Source organism: Haliotis rufescens, unplaced genomic scaffold (genome assembly GCF_023055435.1).
Source record: "Haliotis rufescens isolate VD_foot unplaced genomic scaffold, xgHalRufe1.0.p SCAF_4, whole genome shotgun sequence".
Taxonomy (NCBI): Eukaryota; Metazoa; Mollusca; class Gastropoda; order Lepetellida; family Haliotidae; genus Haliotis; species Haliotis rufescens.
In genome coordinates, this window is record NW_025964112.1 from 31,236,509 (window position 1) to 31,249,815 (window position 13,307).

The 13,307-nt window shown below is 39.8% G+C and overlaps 1 protein-coding gene across 3 annotated transcripts in view; it reads right to left on the reverse strand.

Annotated features, from left to right (window-relative positions):
• Positions 1 to 5,534: 5,534 nt before the first annotated feature.
• Positions 5,535 to 13,307, reverse strand: part of LOC124149536 (epidermal growth factor receptor-like) — a 250,368-nt gene continuing 242,595 nt past the window's right edge. For all 3 annotated transcript variants that reach the window (XM_046521206.2, XM_046521204.2, XM_046521203.2), the window contains one exon: positions 5,535 to 12,831. In XM_046521206.2, the coding sequence (XP_046377162.1) occupies positions 12,554 to 12,831 (278 nt within the window). In that variant the 3' untranslated portion in view covers positions 5,535 to 12,553. The remainder of the gene's footprint in view (positions 12,832 to 13,307) is intronic.

The window sequence follows — 13,307 nt, forward strand, 5'->3', positions numbered from 1 at the left end:
TATGTACAATGTTGTATCTGTCACAAAACCATACTCACTCACTCAACAGCAGATGGCAGAGAGAGAGAGTCTGGCGACGCCGTGGGAAAAGCTATTCGGATGCTTGTGTTGTTGAGAGAGGCTCGTTGGGTGGTCCGAGCATCATGGTGTGAGATGGAATTGGTCTTGCACAGAAGGTCGGCCCTGTGGTCTTCCAGAACATCGGTCAAGGGAGAGGCAAAATGGTGCCACAGCACCTCGGTACATAGATCAAGTCTTGAGACCACACGCCGTACCTCATTTGGCACTTTCAGCTTGATATCGCCCGTGCCCACCACCTTGCGAGAGCAACAAGAGACTTCCTCCGGCAGAATGGCATCATTACCATGCAGTGACCTGCCCTCAGTCCCGATTTAAATCCCATTGAGCACCCGTGGGACGAGATTCAAATTTAAGACAGCTGGATGACGTCCGACCAAGGCCGACAACTGCAGCTGAACTGGGTCAGGCGTTCCTCAGAGTGTTGGCTCAAGTGCCTATGGCCTTCATCAACTGCCTCATGTATCGACATTGCACGGCACTCATCAATGCACATCGCGGACACACGAGATACTGACATGTGATGCAATTTTCTCAGAGACTAGTGTTGTGTTTCACTTTAAGAACATTTGACACTTTAATTTCAACCTTGATGATCAGATTTGCCAAGTTTCATATTTTTTATATGTCTCGAAGTATGTTTACAGTGTTTGGACAAATAAGGTTTCTCATATATCTATCAATGGTGACGTTTCTTTTGCGGTTCAGTGTATATTCTTTTCAGTTTCAGCTGCAAAATCAGATAATTGTTTTATTTAAAACTATGAGCCTGAATGTATTTTTAAAGAAAATCACCTAGCAACAGTGCAAATTTTGCGGCAGACATTTTGATTCAACAGTCTCAAGCATAATTATTTGTTTCAAGAATTTTCGGGGACAATTAGTTTTTTTCGATAAAATTGGTAACTATGATAGTCATTGTGCCACATTGATATTCTAGAAGATTGGTCATATTTGCAACATGGCTACAGATGCTTAGGATATTTCCGGTTGGCCTGTTTGTGTGACAGAAATTGTCGACGCATGATCCCAATAGAAGAACATAAATAACAAACACTGAATCAAGATAGAAGTAAACACGAGACGTCATATATACGTCGTTGAAAGATTGCATCACCAATGCAGTGCCTTGTGAAGGCGGCAAACCGTGCAGTGCCATCAATGCAGCGAATGGTCTAAGGGAGATAATCGTTATAATAAATAAGAGTAAGGTCCCTTCTTCGAGCTCCATACACTGTGTTAACTTAAACTAATCACACCGTGTGGAATTTTCTGAGTTCTACAGGGAAATTCAAGCTCCTCACACCAATAGCCCATTCACGCGCTAAGGTTTGAAACTTCTGGTTATCTCCCTTGCTACAAGGCCGAATGTCGGATGATTGCATGTGAGTTTAAAATAGTTACTTCTAATTTAGATTTAAAGCAGGCTCCAAGAGCTATCCCAATATAAAGATCAACACCATCAATATCCCCCTTTCTTGTGGATTGGAACAATGTAGGACGTACTCTAGGGCCGGGACGAGTCCAAATTTACTACCCGGGTACCCACCCCCCTATTACCCGACCCTACCCGGTACCCACTGTAGGTCTCAAGAGATGCAAAATGTCCGACTGGGATTTTATTTTACCACAGCACTTGCAAAACGTATTCAGATACATGTATTAAACAATCTGGTCATGCATACACTGAAGTTGATTTAAGTTACAGCGGTAGAAACTAACATTTTTGGTCCACTAGTCCTTATAATGATAATATTTAGCAAAACCATTAAAAATGGCAAATTTCTACTAGTCCTTATGATACCTTAACTATTGGGCAGTTTGGCAAGGACTATAGGACTAGTGCCAATTTCTAACCCTGAGTTATATATTTATTCAACCATAAGAAAAGTGAGAAGGAATGGGTGCATAGTCAGAAAGAAATGCCAACATGAGTGACTTGCAGTGTAAGCATAGAGTTTAGATAATTTTTGTCATAAAACAATATATCAAGTGACTGACCACGGGTCCGGGTAGTCATGTTGGTACCCGGGTCCTGCTCAGTACCCACCCGACCCGGGTACCCGAGTTACCCGTCGTCCCTAATGTCCTCCACTGCGATTGGAATATGTCACTATGTAAAATGAAATTAAATAAGTTTCGGTAGTGATCGGCTGGGACAGTGACGGAATTTCAAATTATCTCATTTAGACTCAAATTCTAATGCCTCTAAATTTGCCACGTTTTATTTTCCCGCAGCAGTCTAAAGTCCTGACGCTGTTATTTGAGAATAACATATTCCGGGTTTATCATCTTGTCTATTTCCTATTATGTTCTGATTTCCTAGATTCAGATATATTATACTGATAATAAGGGTTATCTGGTATGTCACTATTTAAGTACCAGGCCTCATCAGATATGTTTCCTTGTTGTTCATCTACTTCTTCTCAGTGAGTTAACAGACGAGCCTCCAGCATTCCTGGGGGTTTCTTGCAGCTAAGAATTCAAGTTTGCGGAGTAACTCCTCAGTTTACTACTTCTCAGTCCAATTTCTACGTTTGTATGTTTTACGGGCATTATTAAACGGGTGTTGTCTATTTCTTTCATACGGGCCCAGCAGCCCATTGCTCAACAGTACAATATGAAACAATAGTTATCATTGTGTATAATTCTAAGAATACTACCTACATTACAGAATGGACATGAAACACCATAAAATCATAAGTTGCGCAGGAAACATTATATAACAGTGAATATATAAACATGAAGAAAACGGTAAGTAAAGTCACAATACCTAATTTATAATTTTGTTTGCAAACTTGAGATATTGCCTTTACACCTGACGTCCATTCCGGGCTATTTTGCCGGTGATAGCGTTACATTAGTTTCTACGGTGATCTCTCCGTTTCTGATAACCTCATTTCTTGCAGACATCACTTCTAGTAGCTTGACGACATTTTCATTATTGCCGTCACCTCTAGAGAATTCCACAGACCCGTAGATCACTCCAAGACTTATGATGTCAGTCCAGCCATTTAACCATTTCTGTCCTGCCCTGGCTGACAATATGATCAATAAACTAACTTTCCCTTAAAGGTTGCTGATCACTGGACCTTTCACCACTGAGAGACTTTCATGTTGTCAGTTGTCTCACTGGTGCCATGCCTGAATTCGTAGACCTTCTCAAGTGTAGAAGGAATTTCAGCAACCATGGAATGGTTATCTTCCAATCCCCCTACTCTTCTCCACTGGTAGAACTTTCTCCGTCATATGTCATATATGGCAGATGATGATGATGACCTCCATCATTGTACCACTGCTGAAGACGTAGATTCTGAGAATACCACAACTTGCATTTTGAACGCGGAAACTTCAAGAGTGTAGATGAAGGCAATGGCGGTTGCCGTGGAATATGTCCTGACATTCTGGAAGTCTTAGAAGCTCTTCCATCAGATGTGGGAAATCCCAGGTCACCATGTTTTTTTAGGCCACGCTGGAGCTATCAGAATGATGACACAATCTGTCTCCTTTACCTTCTTGATCACTCTGTCTAGTCGAGACTAAGGTGTGAATGCATAAGCGAAGAGGGTACCATGCTGACATAGACTGGTAGCTTGTTGTTGAGATGAGTGTCCAAAGTTGACGTGATCAAGCGGAACACTTCTGGATGGAGGGACAATTCTGTTGAGATTATGTTGTTTCTCTGGGCAGTACCCAAATCTGCACCTGATTGTGTCTGCCAATCTGAAAAAAAGGTGTCACCTCCTTGAGTAAACTTTCTGATCTCGACCCTCCCTGCCTCTGAATGTAGGCTACCACAGAGGTATTGTCTGTTGCTACCTATCCTGAGGAGTTATGAAGCCAAGTGATCCAAGTCTTGAGAGCGAGAAAAATTTGCTTCATTTCCTGACAGTTGATATGAAGTGCCTTGTTCCCTTCTGACCATACCTGCTGGACTGTCGAGCTATCCATGGGAGCTCCCCACCATGTGTTCAAAATGTCCATGTGCATGTGATGTACATGAAAGGAAACCTGAGAGGAATTCCCGGCATGACCATTTCCAATCCAGCAGTCTGGGGGTTGGATGTGTTATGAGTTCATCCAGTTGGAGAGATCACGAGGAATTCATCTTATTCTGCAGAGGATGCAAATGTAGCCTTCTTCTGTAGGTAATGTCTTGAAGTGATATGAGAGCACTTTCAAATCGGTGATGAATGAATATGGCAGCATGTCTCATCTGGCTGTGCTTCAAACATATGATGACTGACACTGCTTGCAAGCACTTACTTTAGTATAATGGAATACATTAAAAGTTAGGCAACAAATACTTCATTCAGATGACAGCTACTGCCTGTTGTTTCTCTACATAATTGATGTGTAACTGTAGGGGGACAGCAAGAAGGGGATATCGTATTTCACAGAGGAAAATATTTTATTTGGCTCACACACAACTCAATCCACAACCATGCTCAGATCCTGTTAAAGGAACCCAATGCTTTGTCCAATTTGCCTTATTTTTTAAACGATTTGTCAAAATATCTTGCAAGTCCCAGATCATAAACATATATTTTAGTATCCGAAACTGACTTCCACAGGGGATAGATATAGTTGAAAAGAAATTGCATCAGGATTCTTTGCAGATCATGTCAGTTACCATGACGTCACAATCAAATGAAATCATTAATCACTCTGCCACAGAAGCTGGTGAGCTGTACTTTGTTACACTGGTTATCACTGTTTACAAACTGAAACCTATTGAAAAATATTTCACTGAACATTACAGTTTCAATGGTCATTTCCTTATCTCTGTTCCTGTGGTTTATAAAAAACACTCAACTAGACTTATGACATAAACAAGAGGTTCCCAATATGTTGACATGCATGTAATGAATGAAAGGAATACATTCAAACATTACCTTGAAAGTCCTTGACATGGGAATTGATTACCTTGTTGGTCATGTCAGGTTGCATAGTAAGTTGGATTCAGTGCAGCATTAAACAGAATTTCAGTTATAGAGGGAGCCAACTTATTGTGGGAGAAAATCCTGAAGTGTTGAATGTCATACAGGCTTACCTGTTTGTGAAACCTTAGAGCATGTGTATCATGTTTACAAACCAGGAATCATAATCGGGGTGAATCTCGGATTTAAAGACACAACCAAGTGGCCCAAATCTGCACAGCCACTTGACATGCATGAGGCACCTCAAACCAAGTACTGGGCCACCCATTAAAGGGGATTACTCCAGTATACCTGATGAAAGAGTAGTCTTTGTGATATGTAAGAAGTCTGGTGTCACTGGTGATGTTGGCAAATGAGACAAGGCAAGATAGAATAACATCTGCTCTTGGTAATGGGGTTTGGTCAATACACAGCACATACAGAGAGATATAGTGTGAGCATACATCACGACATGAGGCTGGAATATGCCATCCACTGTTATTGTGTGGTTGAGGAAGGAAAACATAATCCATGACAGCACATACATTTTGTTTAATTAATCAAAACAACTTAATTACATCTTTGTGGCCTAAAACAAATGAAATGAAAATGAATGACATTTGGCTCATATCCAGAAAAAAACATCTATGCAAGCGCAGCAGTAAGCAGTACAGGTACAAAACATATAACTGTACAGTGCTATTGGTTGATACATGATTATACTCACAATAATTTCCTATGATCCAAGGCAGCTTCGGGACATAACGTAAACCCCGGGGGAGGAGATGAAAAGAACCCACAGCTCTGCTGTCGGAGTTATGTACAATGTGGCTGGGGGTGGGATACAACTTGGTGGCAAGTAACAAACACTGGGGGGGAGGTGAGAGAAGATTGCTCTGGTGTCTGATAACATACACTGGGGCTGGGGGTGGGGGGACAGAAAATAAATCTGCTGTCTGATAACATACACTGGGGGAGGGGGTTGGGGGGCAGAAAATAACTCTGCTGTCTGAAAACATACACTGGGGGGGGGGGGGGGGGGGGGGGACAGAAGATAACTCTGCTCTCTGCTGTCTGATAACATACACTGGGGTGGGGGCAGAAAATTACTCTGCTGTCTGATAACATACACTGGGGTAGGGGGGGGGGGGGGACAGAAGATAACTCTGCTCTCTGCTGTCGGATAACATACACTGGGGGAGGGGGGGGGGGGGCAGATGAGAACTCTGCTGTCTGATGACATACACTGGGGATGGGGCAGAAGATAACTCTGCTCTCTGATAACATATACTGGAGGAGGGGGGGGGGGGGGGCAGAAAATAACTCTGCTGTCTGATAACATACACTGGAGGGGGGGACAGAAAATAACTCTGCTGTCTGATAACATACACTGGAGGGGGGGACAGAAAATAACTCTGCTGTCTGATAACATACACTGGAGGGGGGGACAGAAGATAACTCTGCTCTCTGCTGTCTGATAACATACACTGGGGGAGGGGGGGCCGAAAATAACTGCTGTCTGATAACATACACTGGGGGACAGAAGATAACTCTGCTGTCTGATAACATACACTGGGGGAGGCGGTAGAGAAGAAAGCTCTGGTGTCAGATAACAACATAATATGGGACATTGCTCTAGCTTCTTTAATATTTGCCGCACTGAAGAGGAATAATTTCCACACAAATCCCTTTAGCGAGTCAAATATATCAACATATTCTGTTAACTTTGAATTCTGTTAACTAAGGGAATAAGCATGCCTGTTTGTCACCTAGACCAGATACAATGGCCTATCTCTGTATACCCGTTTCATCTTGCAAAGTCAATAGAAATCAACAAAGCAATTCTGCAAATACTTTACTGAAAACAATATTTGCCCAAAAAACCTTCAGGGCTCATGATTCCCATGCCTCTGAGCAGTATTTGATATTATTGTAACATAAAGAGAACAGAATCACCCATTTTATTTTGAAAAGAACAAAGGTTAGTTTTATGCTGTCATTAAACCTTCTTATAGAAGTGCTGAACAGTACAAACACTCTAGAATGAATACACAAAATCAAGCAAAAAAACCTGTATAGATTATTGCATAGTTGAGATGAAATAGATGAGAAAATTATGCAAGATGCTGATCCCTGGTCCTCAATACTTGTCACCCAAACATCAATGTATACTGTTGACGCACCAACATCTACCACTGACACTAAAGTCATGTAGACACACAAGCTACCACTGACACATACCTCCCGTGGAGATCCGGGTCAGAACAGGTCTTCAGCAACCCATGCTTGCCGTAAAAGGCAACTATGCTTGTAAAAGGCAAGGTGTTAAACAACAAACAAACAAACAAACAAACAAACTGACACATACATGTCAGGTTACACACCTACTTGGGCTGGCAAAACAGATCGATAATTAGAACTATTGTTGATGGGATGAAGCATTAACGATTATCGATATGAAATTGTGTAATCAATAATATCTTACATAAACTTTTGTGATGAAATAAAGTTTAGATTTACCAAAACAAACTTGTTATTGTCAGTAATGATGGAAAGTAACTGTTTTTGTTACATAATAAATGTCCACAAAGTAATCCCTGCTTAAATGTGCCACTGGAGTGAAATGTGCTGACTTCTTTTAGACTTTTTTGCTATTTGCTCAAAGTTACTTCTCCAATGTTTATCAATAATTGATTGATATTTAGTTACGATCATCAATCTTTATCATCTGTAATGACAGCCAGCCCTACCATCAACCACTGACTCACTAATGTCATGTTGACACATCCAACATCAACCACTGACTCACTAATGTCATGTTGACACACCCAACATCAACCACTGACTCACTAATGTCATGTTGACACACCCAACATCTACCACTGACTCACTAATGTCATGTTGACACACCCAACATCTACCACTGACTCACTAATGTCATGTTGACACACCCAACATCAACCACTGACTCACTAATGTTATGTTAACACCCAACATCTACCACTGACTCACTATTGTCATGACACACCCAACATCAACCACTGACTCACTAATGTCATGTTGACACACCCAACATCAACCACTGACTCACTAATGTCATCTAGACACACCCAACATTAACCACTGACTCACTAATGTCATGTTGACACACCCAACATCTACCCCTGACTCACTAATGTCGTGTTGACACAACAAACATTGAGCATACTCACCTACCAGTATAGATTTGTATCAGTATACATATTGTGTCAGTAGTCAATGTAGGCATTGTGTCAGTATACACATTGTGTCAGTAGTCCATGTAGGTGTTGTAACAGTATACACATTTTGTCAGTAGTCAATGTATCAGTATACACATTTTGTCAGTAGTCAATGTATCAGTATACTCATTTTGTCAGTAGTCAATGTATCAGTATACACATTGTGTCTGTAGTCAATGTATCAGTATACACATTGTGTCAGCAGTCAATGTAGGCATTGTATCAAATACACATTGTGTCAGTTGTCAATGTATCAGTATACACATTGTGTCAGTAGTCAATGTAGGCATTGTATCAAATACACATTGTGTCAGTAGTCAATGTAGGCATTGTATCAAATACACATTGTGTCAGTAGTCAATGTACCAATTACACATTGTGTCTGTAGTCAATGTAGGCATTGTATCAGTATACACATGTTTCAGTAGTCAATGTATCAGTATACACATTGTGTCAGTAGTCAATGTATCAGTATACACATTGTGTCAGTAGTCAATGAATGGCATTGTATAAATTTACACATTGTGTCAGTAGTCAATGAATGGCATTGTATCAGTATACATATTGTGTCTGCAAAGACATTATGCCAGTATAGACATTGTGTCAGTGCAGATATTGTGTCACTGTGCAGACATTCTGTCAGGTATTTCTGTGTATAAGTTCCTGATATAAAACAAAATGCATGATATTAGCACAGTATGACTCAGAATCTGTTGAAACATTAGTCTATCCAATGTAAGTCTAAGAAAATGTAAAATACAATGTATGTTGAATAAAATGCACTATACAATCTCCAAAGAATACAATTAATTTATTTTTTAAAATTCACTTAGAACAGCCAAAGAGAGCATGTAGGTGTCATATATCAACAACAGACATGAAGAATGGGGATGTTTCAGAAAAAGGATGACATTTCTTCCATGGTTTAGGATCTTAATCAAAATATGTTTGAATTTTCCTATGACTATGTACATAATGTCAATCTTGATATCTGATTATCTTATCTACTTTTATTTCGATGTCAGTACACAAACTAGTGAAGGTGAGAAGTAGCAACTACTTAGAAAAAAGGAAAATTAAGTGTGTGATGATACCATATTTACCCTACAAAACAATGCAAATATTTCTGAATTAAGGTCAGGTAACTTCATGTCTTTAAAGACCCAAATATTCCTTCACTTACACAAGTCAAGAGTGCTGGACACAGAACCAGGGGTCATATACATATGGTCTCTGATAGAACTTACAATCTGAAACATGTGGCACAAACAAATGTATTCCTTGTATTTTCCTTGATTCTACAACATTGTGTTACTGTTAAAGAAACATTGGTACTTGGGAAGCAAAGTATGTCTAGATCACTGGCCAGTGGTTGAGCAAATACATGATTCACCTGAATCTTATTAACTTAACAATCAATCGAATCATAAAACGAATAACATCGTAACAATACACAGAAATACAATGTTAACTTGACATCTATAACCGCACATTGAGCCCACACAGAGCAGTGGACAACCGTGCAAGCTGTGGTATCAACATGCCTGCCATAAGCCTACCACTGGTGCCATCTTTCTAGAACAATGACAATTAACTTTCATAAAACAGCAAAGTAAGTATTCAACATGAGAATCGGAATTCTAACTATAACTGTGAAGGTACAGTGTTTGTGTACCTCATTCCATCAGTTGATCAGTGTTGTTAGGCTCTGTAAGTAGTCGGTTGTACTTCAGTAGAATTGTTCATGGACGGCAAATGGATTTGTTCACAATGAAATTTATATGTACATATCAAAATTTAGCTGGTTACGGCATATTGAACTAAATTTCACATCTTGGGATATTGGAGGCATTTTAACAATTACGTTCAGTGACCTATGGAAAATAACCTATTTATGATCTATAGTACACATGAATTTCAGAATCTAGTTTTCCAAAATGCTACGATGCAACTGCTTATTGGCTGTGAAGATCAAGTATTTTATTTAGGACAAATGCACAGTCAATGTGCCAGCAAAAATGCAATTAGCACAAATATTTCCTGTATACATTTATAAAGAGGATCAATTAAATCTGTTACCTCGAGATGTAGACTGTTTTGTTGGTAATATCAGTGACAACATTTTTGTAGGCCTAGTCTCAGGACAGGAGCTGTAAACATGGGAGTAGGATTGGAGTTTGGTGGTACACAGTACTGTAGGGGCTACTCTAATGCATGGCACATTATGAAGATCTGTGAGGTATGTAGGCTTACAAAACATGAGTAAAAATCTGCATAGATGCAAAAATCACATTCATTTGTTCCTTCATTATCCTTTGTAAGCCTGAAACATGTAATTGTGCATGTAGTATATAGTGGTATATAAAAATATGAGTTTTAACAACTATCTATATACAACATGAAATAGTCACTAATGTACATGATGACTGACAAGCTACTGCACAAACACGAGACTGACAAGTGTTCAATACACAAACATGACATTATCAACCACCTTCCTGACATTATCAGGAGTTAACACCAACAGAAGTTACAACCAACAAAATGTCTGGGGGCAGCACCTTCCCAATGTCACCTGTGTACCATCATCAGTTGATTCAATGTTCAGATATTAAAAGCCACAATACAACAGGTTACAACAAGAACTGATGTCCACAAAATGAACAGTTTAAAAGAAATAAGAACAGTTTTCATAAAGTAAAATATTTTATTGAAAAGAAGCTGTGATGTCTGTGGGAACATCCACTGAATAAAACCTGAAAAAATCTCATTTGTTTTTTAAAAATGCCTTAATTTCGTGAAACATTGTCAAAGACGTCACCTTTGTGTATTGAACATTTGATAGCATACAAAATATTCATATGCAAATATTTAGATACAAACAGGGACATATTATTTCCATAATAGCAGCAACCTGTACACTGGTTTTAGCATGAGCAGGCGAGAGACATGTACTTATCCCAAGATTAAACAATTTTATATGAAGAATTTGTAGTCATAAACTACTATAAACATAAAATGTCAACAGTTTGGACATAATATAAAATTAGTATGGTGTTGATTTTCTGCACCCAGCGAGTTTACAGAGCTGTTAAATGTGAGCAGACATAACTTGACCTATCAACACACTAACTCAAGTCCAGAGTACCTGTCATGCTAAAACCACCATTCCTGAATATTAAAGACTTCATAAGATGTGTGTCCAATTCACTAGGTCTAAGGTAACCTCACAGCTAATGGTGGGAGTCTTCATCAAATCATTCTCTTGGTAATGATCTGTCTTACACACAAAAGATTAGATGCAGAGTCACCGATGTTTTCTATACCCCCGTGAGTCGTCTCTTCTCCAAAGGATTTCACACATATCAGCACCAATTTCACATTTCACTATGTCAGCCAGGAACATGGATGGTTTTGATTTAGGTCTGGAGTTGACGGAAAATATGTCTAAAACACCTGCTGAGTTCAATCTGAGCAAGTTATCACACTGGAAATATTTTGTTTAGGGTATTAAGATGTTGGTTAAGTAAAATCCATTGGTCCATATGTCATCAGTTAAAATGGCTGAAGCATCTATTTTTGATCACATCAAATTATGCCTCTTTCTAACATTGTGCCACAAACTTCTTGCCACTTCACATATGATTTTGTTAATTCATGGTGTTGTAAACCCTCTTTCACAACAGTGAAATGTATGCAAGGAAACATTCTTATCACGTCAGGTGACAGGCACAACCAATCATATTCCTGGGATGTCACTTTATGATAGAGTTCCAGCCCTGCGGACTCTGATCGCTACTGCTAACTAGAGTAGCTCAACTAGCAGCTGACAAGGTTCTGTACATAACAACTCCATGGCATTGCCCAACAGAGCATCACTGCTACCATGGTAACAACATAACAACTGGCAGTATGTGGACAACTTGTGGATGTAGTTCTGCACTTATCATGTAATCAGATTTTGAATGCCTTGTATCAACAGCAGCTGCACAACACCAAGGCTATTAACAGCTAGCATATGTCTCAGACACATCACAGTGACTCTTAGCTTCTCTGTTGCTAACATCTAGATGCTGAACAGTATCAGGCATTCAGACACTTCAAGTTGTTTTCTGCAGACAACAGTCATTTGCAGTATTGAGCCTAACATTACAAATCCAGTAAGGTGAAGGTCGGACAGTCTCCTCTCCGTCCTGCCTCTGAGCATTGAGTAAGTGTCAAGGTCCCAGCATGTAACATCACAGAGGTGAGTTGTCCCAGAGTTGTCTGCCCTATCTCTGATACTGTGTACCAATGCTACACAGTTGTTTCCGAGTTCTGATCAGATGCCAAAACAAATGGTTTGGATTCTGGGTGACCACCAATATCATTGTAGTAGTTGTGTCCATTTGACATGATTGACTTAGGCAAAATGATAGGTGGGTGCACTCCATTATGATGTGGCTTTGTCCACGGTTCTTCCTCCGATCTATCGAAGTATTCAGGATTGGCAACAGCCCTAGGTGATGACACAGGCAACATTCGGTCGGTGTCTGTGGGCTCCTCATCAAACACCTTCTCATTCTGGTAGTATCCTGTAAAACAAGGGAACATATATAGTACATTCATCTATACGAACACATGACAAATAACCTACTGTCATATTTTTTTAATCATTTTCACTACAGATGAATAAAACAAAATTGATTTTGCACCACAAATCTCTCCTTTAACATTGCCGCCAATGACTGTGATAGGGTAGATTCCTTTACTTGATATAAATATGTTCTATTTCTTGTCAATCTCTGTCAGCACCAGATGTCTAGTTCTACTGCCTGTCAGTTGGTCCTGTCTGTCAACATCCAATGTCTAGTTCTACTGCCTGTCAGTTGGTCCTGTCTCTGTCAGCATCCTATATCTAGTTCTACTGCCTGTCAGTTGGTCCTGTCTCTGTCAGCATCCTATATCTAGTTCTACTGCCTGTCAGTTGGTCCTGTCTCTGTCAGCATCCTATGTCTAGTTCTACTGCCTGTCAGTTGGTCCTGTCTCTGTCAGCATCCTATATCTAGTT